The sequence below is a fragment of the Procambarus clarkii genome, chromosome 11, assembly GCF_040958095.1.
Source record: "Procambarus clarkii isolate CNS0578487 chromosome 11, FALCON_Pclarkii_2.0, whole genome shotgun sequence".
Classification (NCBI taxonomy): domain Eukaryota; kingdom Metazoa; phylum Arthropoda; class Malacostraca; order Decapoda; family Cambaridae; genus Procambarus; species Procambarus clarkii.
Window position 1 is genome coordinate 53,389,943 of NC_091160.1, and position 11,991 is coordinate 53,401,933.

Sequence of the window (11,991 nt, forward strand, 5' to 3'; positions counted from 1 at the left end):
GACAGCTCTGTCTAAACCCTGTGTGACAGCTCTGTCTAAACCCTGTGTGAAGGCTCTCTCTAAACCCTGTGTGACAGCTCTGTCTAAACCATGTGTGACATCTCTGTCTAAACCATGTGTGACAGCTGTGTCTAAACCATGTCAGACGGTTCTACCCAAAACGTATGACGGACACACATCAGAAAATAATGGAAATGGGGTCACGGTCCGCCCTGAACCATTATAAAGTCGTTTACCGAAAGAGCGGCAGAGAAAGGCAGCAGAGTGAGGTGAAGGGCGAGAGGTTCACGAGCTGAAAATTGTATTTAATGCCGTTTAGATAAAGTATTATGGATGATAACCTCTGGTTGACAATAGGTTGAACAAACTGGCACTTAAATGCCTGCTTTGAATGGATTTAGCTTAATGTTAAGCTCAGTGAAATAGTCTGGCTTTGCTAAAACAGCTTTTATTGTTATGTTGTGGGTTCGATATCTGCCCTACAAGGGGTAAAGTGCCTGGTGATGTTCAGTCTGCACACAATTGGGAATAAGTTGTATAACCAATTTTATACAGTTTAAAACAATTTAAAAATAATTTAAGATTGTACTTGTGATAAGTGTTGTCATTACCACACGAGAAGTGGGCAGCTGTGTTGTGTTGGACGTGGCTGTGAGAACCAGGTGGTGGTGCTGCAGACGAACGCAAGTCGCAGCCTACACAACACGGTTCACTCACGGATTTTAAAACACGAGAACTTACCAAACCTAACTCAACCTAACTCAACTCAACTTAGCCTAACCCAGTCTAACCTAGCCTAACACAACCTAAACTAATCCAACCTAACCTACCTTAACCCATCCTAATATAGCCAAGCCTAAACAAGTCAAACCTAACCTAGCCTAACCTAACGTAAAATTTACGTAAGTTAACGAAACCTAACCGTCCCTACGATAGCCTAAGCTAATGTATCCAACCGAACGGTTTTTACCATCAGAAAACGGATGTTGTCGAAACGTCTTGTGGATAGACCTTGATCATATTCCTAGACCGTCGTAGGGAGGAGAGATATAACTCAGTACCTCCAGTGCCGAGAGGCAGGATAACGAGAGGCTTTCACTACCAAACCAGTCACAGACCAGTCACAGGTTATAAGCATCACCAGAGGGGTAACGCGCATATCGTAAGATAATATTTCCAAGTGCTTCACACTGAAAACAAACGTGAAAATGCAGGCGATGAGTCACAATAACGTGGCTAAAGTAGATCATATCACTTTTTCACTTTCAAACGTGAAAAATTTAATTAACAAAAACTTGCCTTCTTCTCTTGCGCATTCCGGCGGCGGGACCGTCTAGGCGTTCTACGTACTCTACTTCGGTTTCTTCCGCTTTCACGGTGGTTCCTATATAGAAGGGGTGACGCCGAGGAAAATAAAGACTCGCGTCCCTACCAAACAAAAAAATACCACTATCTGGCGGAGGAGGTGGTTTACCTTGCCCCTCTTTGTTATGCGACTTCTGTCGACCACCTCCGGGAGCCGCCGTTTTCGTTCTTGCCGTTTTTGATTTAGTGATTCCAGAGTTTATGCGGCCCCGGAAGCAGGGGGAATCGTTCCCCTACTGACATGGAGTATTTGATATGGGAGGCCTATAAGCACAAATATCCTCTGTATAAGTTTCCTGAGAAATATTCGCCTCCCGTTGAGGTTTGTTCTCCTGTCCAGTAATTTATTTTGTTTGCTATGTGTTGTGAGGTTGTATCCGGTTGTGTACTTGGATGTGCATGGGGTGCGGTTTGTGTGTGTGTGTGTGTGGGGGGGGGGGAGCGGGTTTTTGTTCCCGGTTCCTGCATGTTCCGATGCGCGCTTATTTGTTGAGTGTTTGTGTGGCCCTGCCACACAACACACAAGGACCACACAACACACAAGGGCCACACAACACACAAGGGCCACACACACACAAGGACCACACAACACACAAGGGCCACACAACACACAAGGGCCACACAACACACAAGGGTAACACAACACACAAGGTTAACACAACACACAAGGGCCACACAACACACAAGGGCCACACAACACACAAGGGCCACACAACACACAAGGGTAACACAACACACAAGGGCCACATAACACACTGGGGCCACACAACACAACAAGGGCCACAAAACACAACAAGGGCCACACAACACACGAGGGCCACACATCACACCGAGGGCCACACAACACAACAAGGGCCACACAACACAACAAGGGCCACACAACACAAGGGCCACACAACACACGAGGGCCACATAACACACAAGGGCCACACAACACACGAGGGCCACACAACACACGAGGGACACCATAACACACGAGGGCCACATAACACACGAGGGCCACACAACACACGAGGGCCCTGCCTGTTTTTGTTCCTATTATCATGCATTGCAGATGTACAGTTGCAGAGTGCTCCTGGCAGTATGGGTTCGAGTCACTTTTGTGGTGTGAGATATATATATATATATATATATATATATAATATATATATATATATATATATATATATATATATATATATATATATATATATATATATTGTGATTTTATTGGATGAACCATAGATTGGTGGGGGGGAGGAGGTTGTATTGTGGGACAGTTGCTTAATTTAGAAACTGTACTTGTGGTCGATCTCGAACCCATTGTTGATGTGACGACTTATATTGAATTTTGTAACTAGCTCATCAAGATTGTAACTTGCTTAGCTAAATGAATTGTGGGGTTTCAGTTCCTGAGCCCATTATGTGCCTCTGTAACCCTTTCCACTACCACCCACAAGATGGGTATGGGGTGCATAATAAATAACCTAAACTAACTATTGTGTGATAATTATTAATTATTTATATTATTATTATAGTATTTATTATAATAATAATTATATATAATAATATTTTTATATTTATTATAATAATAATTGTTGTATTTAATAATTATCACTCTTCCTTCTAATTTTTCTTGAAGGAGGCCGGCCTCCGGTGAAAGAGGGTTGTGACGATCTCTGTCAGGAACCCGTAGGTGCGGGACCGGGACGTCCACCTCCCCGGGGTCGTGCGGCCCAGCTCTGCTTCAGGAGGCTGGGGTCGTTCATACCCTTGCTGGGGGTGGTTCTTCTCCGGCCCCGACCACGGCGGTCTCCGGGTTTGGAGTCCCTGTGCCTTTTTTTCACCAACTTCGAGGTCATCCCTGGAACTCACAGTTCCTGCGACGGCGCTGGAACCAATCGCATTGGCGTTTGCCTTTCCATTGGAGACCTTCAGCGCCGTGGAGAGGGGGGACCTGCTGCCTGGGTAACAGCTTCTCCGTATTAACCTACCTTGGCTTTATGCCCTCGTGAGGCCTCTCCAGACCAACAACCAGAGCGCAAACACCATAGTCTTCTGAGACTGATGGATGCCTACTACTACTATATATTGTACCTAATAGCCAGAATGCACTACTTAGTCTACTATGCAAACCCTGGTTTGTCTAATAAGCAGAGGTTTTCCTAAAGATCTTATGAAATAATATAGCTTTCCATTATATTTTATATGATTAAACGTATTATTAATTTGAAACTAACATAGATATACGACCAAAATTACCTAACCTATCATAACCTAAATTAACATAACTAAGAAATATTTCATGTTCTTTATTAATATGATATAGTAATATTATATTAAGAATATAATATATTATATTAAGAACTATATTATCTTAATATAATATAGTAATATTATATTAAGAACATAAAAAATGTTCTTATTAGGTTAACCAAACATAAGTCAGTAATTCGTGTACTAAATATTATATAATATTATTTTGGAATAAACCAATTTGGAAAGAAATATTTGAAAATAACGAAAATCATTCTGCATTTTAGGCCAAGTAGTGCGGTGCGACATATATATATATTTTCCAAGGAAGGGTGGAGAGAAGAAGTTCTATAGACTCAGACAGCCACCTTTCCCCAATATATTTGGAAAGGGCCATTGATGCCGACTCCTTTTTAATGGGAGTAGAGGAGATAGACCTCGAAGTTCCCACTCTGGGCACATAGCCAACATTACTCACCCTTCAACGCTGGATGAGACTAGGTCCAAGCGTCTGGCCCCCCCACCCTTGAGCAGAAAAAAACATTCTCTCTTAAATACATATATTTATTTAATTCAACATAATTGATTTGACTCAAAATGTGATATATCTCTTGTGCGACACCACAGGGTTGTTCAACAACGTGGCTACGTATCTTAACAGCAGACGATTTTCAATGGACAAATGGAGGCCATCCAGTACGAGCCCGACTGTCTGGTGGTGGTGGGCCTCAGGAAGCACACGGGCGCCCCACAGCCCATGGTACAGGTCCCTCAACGTCGCCCTCCTCAATGTTATATGGAAGATTGTCTCTGGTGGATGATGATTCTAGTAGATGATGTGTCTGGCGAGTGATGATTTTGGTGGGTGATGTGTCTGGTGGATGATGTGTCTGGTTGGTGATGAGTCTGGTGGATGATGTGTTTGGTGGATGATGATTTTGGTGGGTGATGTGTCTGGTGGATGATGTGTGGTGAGTGATGTGTCTGGTGGGTGATGAGTCTGGTGGATGATGTGTCTGGTGGGTGTTGATTCTGGTGGATGATGTGTCTGGTGAGTAATGATTCTGGAGGGTGATGAGTCTGGTGAATGTTGTGTCTGGTAGGTGATGATTCTGGGGGATGAAGTGTCTGGTGAGTAATGATTCTGGAGGGTGATGATACTGGTGGATCATGTGTCTGGTGGGTGATGATTCTGGTGGATGATGTGTCTGATGGGTGATGATTCTGGTGGATAATGTGTCTGGTGGGTGATGATACTGGTGGGTGATGATTCTGGTGGATCATGTGTCTGATGGGTGATGATTCTGGTGGATAATGTGTCTGGTGGGTGATGATTCTGGTGGATGATGGGTCTGATGGGTGATGATTCTGGTGGATGATGTGTCTGGTGGATCATGTGTCTGGTGGGTGATGATTCTGGTGAATGATGTGTCTGATGGGTGATGATTTTGGTGGATAATGTGTCTGGTGGGTGATGATACTGGTGGATCATGTGTCTGGTGGGTGATGATTCTGGTGGATCATGTGTCTGGTGGATGATGTGTCTGATGGGTGATGATTCTGGTGGATGATGTGTCTGGTGGGTGATATGTCTGGTGGGTGATGATACTGGTGGATCATGTGTCTGGTGGGTGATGATTCTGGTGGATCATGTGTCTGGTGGATGATGTGTCTGATGGGTGATGATTCTGGTGGATGATGTGTCTGGTGGGTGATGTGTCTGGTGGGTGATGATACTGGTGGATCATGTGTGATTCTGGTGGGTGATGATTCTGGTGGATGATGTGTCTGGTGGGTGATGATTCTGGTGGATAATGTGTCTGGTGAATGATGACTCTGGTGGATGATGTGTCTGGTGGGTGATGATTCTGGTGGATGATGTGTCTGATGGGTGATGATTCTGGTGGATGATGTGTCTGGTGGGTGATGTGTCTGGTGGGTGATGATACTGGTGGATCATGTGTCTGGTGGGTGATGATTCTGGTGGATGATGTGTCTGATAGGTGATGATTCTGGTGGATGATGTGTCTGGTGGATGATGTCTAGCAGGTGATGTGTCTGGTGGGTGATGTCTCCGTTGGGGAAATGTCTTCACTTCATAATTCCTTTATGTTTTCCTTACTCCTTTCAAACATGTTAAAATCATTTCTTATGTCATCTTACATCCAGTTAGGTAGTAATCCACAGCAAGTCTATAATCTTATGGGCCATCAAATCATCAAGACCAGACAACAGGAAGAAATTATCCGAGAATAGGAAACTTATTGATAGTTAAACACTTGAATATAACCCATTAAGAACAATGCAAATGTAAAAAAATGCACAATTAAAGTGCATTCGCGATGGCAGTTCTTGGAAGACTGTCGGGCGAAGGTATGTGGCTAGGCACATACTTCAAGTCCCTCCATACTTCATACTTCATTCCAGTCCCTACTTTAAGTCGTAAAATATGCTCGCCATCTTTCTCTGTCAACATCCTTCACCTTAACGTAATTCTTGTTAAACCTTTAGTTTATCAGGTTTCTTACTAAGTTCACCGAATAAAAAAATATATATACAAAAATATATATAATATATTTCATGTAATTAGTGCAGAAAAATAATATAAATTAATTAAGTCAATTTACCGAATCAATACAAGCAAGCTTTAATGTCGAAGAACCAACAGAGAATCTCAGAGTTTTGAGGTTTCATAAGTAATGACAAACACACATACTCTCATAAGTAATGACAAACATACACCCACTTTCATAAGTAATGACAACATACACATACTTTCATAAGTAATGACAACATACAAATACTTTCATAAGTAATCACAAATAAAAGATAATCTTAAAGCTTTGTGGTTTCGTCAAAAGCCTCATTGGTGTAACAATGAGGGTCTTGACCACGTTAATCTCTGGGTTCAACGAGGACTCGCAGATCATGGTCTCCCAGTCGGACTGTGAAGCCAGCTTCAGAGACACTATTGTTGGAGTTCAAGTGGTTAGCTTCATGGTTGTTGAGGGACACGACGGGCGAGAGGTGGGATGGGACTGGTCCTGCACGACTCCAGTATACAAGGTGTCCAGGGACTGGAGCTGGGTCCTGGGAATTAGTCAAACCAAATTCTTCAGGGGCAGACATGTTGGGTGGAAGATCTGGAAAATAATGGATTAGATGAATAGTGGAAAATGTTGATAACAAAACTGTATGAATTTCTATGATGCATTTCATTATTATCAAATAAATAAACATCACACACAAAACTTTAAAAGCAACTTAGTTGACAACTTACTTGAATTCCTCTTGTTCTCCTGAGTGTTTACGGATCCATCGTACTGGCTCTCCAGCCAAGCGTCAGCTGGGTAGGCTGGCTCCCCGTGCTTCAAGATGTCCATTCCTGGCGTATAGATATTGTTAGAGATATAGAACATATACAATGTATAATGAATGCGTTCATAACACTAAAAATATAACAATTATCAATTATATAATACAAAAGTGAAAACTTTATGTATTATCTTCACTTGCCTGCAATTTCCATTTCTGGAAGCACCCTCAAGAGGCCGAGCAGCCTGAGAGAACCAAACATAACTAAACAGAGACCACCAGACCAGGCCACTATGGCCAGCGCCCCCACTATGTTCCAGGCGAGGACCTCCGCGCTGCCCCCGTACACAATGCCACCATCCTGGAAGAGGGCCACAGCAACCAGCCCCCACAACCCACCTCCCATGTGTACAGCAACAGCATCAAGTGGGTCGTCAACTGTGGAAGAAATATTTATTAACTTTACATCCACAACCTCAACAGTCCCAATATGCACGTACGCTTCCCAATAATATAAAATTTTATAAATATTATTATTTAAGTATATGCCATCTACAGAACATAACGTTAAAGTTAAAATATTTCAAACTCAAGTTAGATAAAACTGGCTACTTGTTGCCTTCTTGAGACAAAGTTAAGAAAACTGAGCGGTGAGAGAAGCAGTGACGTACCCTTCAACTTGGGCAGAAGGGTGTGGATGGCGAGGAACACTGATCCACCCACTGTACCAATGACACTGGCACTCCACGGCCGCACAACGTTGCACCCGGCACTGATTGACACCTGTCATGGAAACATGTCCTTAAGCATTGGATAAACAAACTCAGACATATTGCAAGTAACACCATTTTGATAAGAAATTTGTTATGTTATCATAATACTAAGTTAAGTTTAAATCAAACGTCTGTCAATGAAAATTTACAGCGAGCAGAGTCCATCATACTAGCACTAATGGACTCCCGGCCACACAGCGCAGAGCGGTACATACCATGCCAGCGAGAGAACCATTAAGAGCCATTAGGAAGGACCAGGTGGACTCCCTCCCACACAGCACAGAACGGTACACCAAGAGCACAGCGATGCCTCCTGAAGACGCCGAGATCACAGTGTTAAAGACAGCCTTGGCAATGGCTAAAGCATCACCCTCGTGGCTGATGGACGCTTGGGACCCTCCGTTGAAGGCCAGGAACCCGAAGAGCAGGATGAAGCCTCCCAAAGCTGCCAGCTGGAAGTTCAAACACAACTTTACACCTCCACCTTGACGTGTAATATTTGTATTAAACATGATAATCCACAAATATTTATATCTTGCTTCATGACTTCAGATAATAATATATTACCACTGTTCTATGAACATACCGGCACAGAGTGTCCACGAATCTCCTTGCCCTTGGGTCCGAAGCGACCAATTCTGGGCCCAAGAATTACAGCCCCAACAAGAGCTGCCACCCCCCCTGTGAGGTGGACGACGCCAGAGCCACCGAAGTCCTGGTAGTGTTGAGTCTTGAGCCAGCCAACGTCTGACCAGGTCCAGTGTGACAACACCGGGTACACCACAGCTGTACAAACACAAATATTATCATAACTGAGCTGTTACAACACACAAACATGATTAAAACACGGCACACTACAGCTGTACCAACACTGCTGTATTTTATAATGTATCTATTAATTCCGTGGGAAATGTACTATTGTTTGCATTGCCTTTTAAATTTATTGAGAAACACATAAAGTTTAATTATAATGATCAGTGTTAGGCTATTATTGTCTAACAAATTGTCTTTCTCTCAAGATTGCCCTGTTAAGGTTCCTCTCAAATATTATCTAAATTATATAAATAAAGCCTGTGAGTAAAGTTATTTATTCATTGACCACTAAATAGTGTAAAGTATCCTGCTAAATTTGAAACATACTTTACAGAGAGAAAGAGGCTTCACACCCACCTGACAGCACGGTCGTGTAGATGAGATAAGCATTGAAGGCACACCGCTCAGCCATCGACCCCGAGATGATGGTGGAGGCTGTGGTGGCGATGACGAACTGGAAGAACCAGAAGGCCAGGTGCTCGTCCGACAGCCCGTACGACGCCCAGTACTCTGTACCAGAGAAGCTGTTCCCGCCTCCAAACGCCAGCGGGAACCCCACCAGCCAGTACGCTATGCCACCAATGACTGGGGAGAGTAACAGGGCAGATGGTTAGTACAGGGTGGGGACGATTGTGGAATTCATATCATTATTACTACGTGAGGCTTGGTGGGAGGAAGTCGGTTAATTGAATACAGAGAACAATTTAGTATATAACACCAGCAGATGGAAAAGCAAAAGCAGGAAATTACAGGAATACAAGAGTCGGCAAAGTTATATACATTGAGAGCTTACTTTAGCTATGAGATAGGAATAAAAAAATCATGTGCTGGTTCACCAGACATAAGCCAGATACGATAACAAATAACGAAGGTGTTTGATAACTTACAGACATCGAGCATGTTCTTGAGAAGGATGTTGGTGGTGTTCTTGGACCTTACGGAGCCTGCCTCAAGGAATGCGAACCCGGTCTGCAAGACTGAAATATAAACAAATGTTAGTCAAAAGTACAAATTGCTTTCAAAATACATTATTCTAAGCATAATAAAACAAAATCTAACACACAGATTATTGTACGTCTATATACAACTATATAAAATACAACTATTTTATTAATATACAAAATGTGAAATAGGTGCCATATATATGTTTAAATACTTGAAAAAAGAGAGAAAACACAGATTTTGGTACTTACTGAATATGAGGATGCCGAACACAATGAGGAAGAGGGTGTCCAGGTCCTTCTGCAGAATGTCCAGTTCCCGGGACATTGGCGTCGGGTTCTCGCCAGACATTAGTAAACTTACATTGTGTCCGGCATCCATATTTGTTGCTGCCAGCGAGACTTCCAGATCTCTCAAATTGTAGCTTAAAAATTATTAGCAAAATAAATTTCCAGACAAAATTAACACGTCGTAAATTCCTGTGGATGTAATGTGGAGCAAGCCAAGCAGCTCCGAGGGTCTCGCCTTCCTGCTGCCAGGGCCTGCAACCTAATATCTAATTTCAGCGACCCTCTGGAGTATATATTGGTGAGCAACCAAGTTGCCGATTGGTACTTTTTGCAGATACGTCACTCTTCCGGGTAATTTGGAATATCGATATTTATGGCAGGTGGCTGCAAGTAATGAATCCCCCAATGGTGAACATTCCAGTTTTAAAGTATGTGAACAAGAGTTGGGACATACTCTCCAACACTAGTTTGTGATTGCCCAGTTATCAGTGATTTCAGACCAAATGGTATGAGGTACTCTGATTTTTGTAATTATTTCATATACTAAGAAGTGTATGAAGTTGAAGATATTCTTGTGCTGTACCCAGATTTTGCTAGTGGAGGCTAATAGATACCTTACTTTTCATGCTCTCTCCTGATTCCATGTATGACTAGCTGTCCTGTGAGGTGGGGATGTTGGATGAGGGTGTAGCTGGATTTTTATCTACACTGTGTGGTAGATCAAAAGGGGCTTCTACAGAATAGGGTAGAAGCACATTGTTGTGTATACCTAAGCTTGTTAAAAAGACATTATTTGAGAGGAATTTGATAGAAACTGGTAAAAATAAATATAATATAATATTTCCATGATCAGTGCTTAGCTCTTATAAAAATGATAACGTTAATATTTAGTCAAAGTTAATTGTTTTTTGTACTGAGGTAGGTATTTTCTCCCCTGATTCCGTGTATGATTAACCATCCTGTGAGATGGGAATATTAGATGAACTTATAGCTAGTTTTTAATCTACAATGTATAATCTTTCATATATAATAGGGTAACAGCACATTGCTGTGTATACCTAAGCTTGTTAATAAAAAAAGGGTAATTTGGCAAGATGTTTAACAAAAAAGTTTGTTTCCCGACCCGCCGAGGAATAGTTCGACGCTTGATCCATGTTCCATATTTTAATATCCTAAATATTTAGATACTTTGCATATTTTCTATAATTTTCTCGTTCATATCTAAACAATTAAACTTCTGACATCTATCTTCCTACTTATGACCTTTATTAAGGAATTAGTCACAAGGAGATGGTTTATTGACAATTATTTTAAATCCTACTGAAGTCATAGCTATGATACAAGAGTCGCGCTCAGTGATAGTCAACCTCGTAAATCTGTTGATGTGAAATACTGAGGGTGTGCAAAATACACCTTCATAGTATAATAAGTATATATTAGGTATTTTTCGAATTATCTTCTTATCATGCTAGTTTTGTGTTGCATATGTTCTGTCAATACGCATCTCTTCACCCTAATTCGAAGCTAGAAGATATTTCTGTGGTTGTACACCTGCTCACTGCAGCCTCAACTGTAATAAATGTTATAGGAAAGTGAAGGAAAGACCTAATACATATGTAAGCGTTATAATACTAAATTCTCGGATGAAAGAATTCATCATAGAATTCATCCGAATGTACCTTCCTTCATGAAGGTGGTAAACTGTGGACCACTGTGTCGCACAGTCCACAGACTGTGCGACACAGTGGTTGCCAGGATCAGGTTGAGTTACCATTACCTGTGGCAGGTGGCTGCAGGTGACAGATCTCCCAATCCTGAGCACTCCAGGTGCAAACTCAGTGAGCAGGAACTGCGGCATGATCTCCCACATTACATCACCGAATGCCCAGTTATTAGACCTTTCAGACCAGTTGGCATGAAGTACCTGGAGCTTTGCAATTACTATATTCACTCTCGTGTTCTTGAAGATATCCTCACAGTGTACCCAAAATTTGCCAGTTCAGGCTACTAAACATATGGCCCTGTATGACTAACCATCCTGCGAGATGGGGACCTTTAGTATCACTGCTGCCTTATTCACTCTTGTGTTGATGATGATATCCTCATAACGAACCCAGAGTCCGCCAGTGCAGACTATTTATCACATGCTTCTGTACGACTATCCATCCTGTGTGATGGGGATTTCTTGCATCACGTAGCTAGCTTTTGGTCATACTGTACTCCCCTTCATATAGTCTAGGGTAGCTGCACAAATGCAG

The 11,991-nt window shown here is 42.2% G+C and overlaps 1 protein-coding gene across 1 annotated transcript; it reads right to left on the minus strand.

Annotated features, from left to right (window-relative positions):
• Positions 1 to 6,495: 6,495 nt before the first annotated feature.
• On the minus strand, positions 6,496 to 11,507 carry LOC138363761 (putative ammonium transporter 1). Its single transcript, XM_069323154.1, has 10 exons — positions 11,413 to 11,507; positions 9,695 to 9,867; positions 9,389 to 9,478; positions 8,859 to 9,086; positions 8,275 to 8,474; positions 7,904 to 8,140; positions 7,587 to 7,698; positions 7,117 to 7,353; positions 6,881 to 6,985; positions 6,496 to 6,743 (listed from the first exon to the last, which is right to left on the minus strand). The coding sequence occupies exons 1-10, from the start codon at positions 11,505 to 11,507 to the stop codon at positions 6,496 to 6,498; spliced, it is 1,725 nt and encodes a 574-aa protein (XP_069179255.1).
• Positions 11,508 to 11,991: the final 484 nt, after the last annotated feature.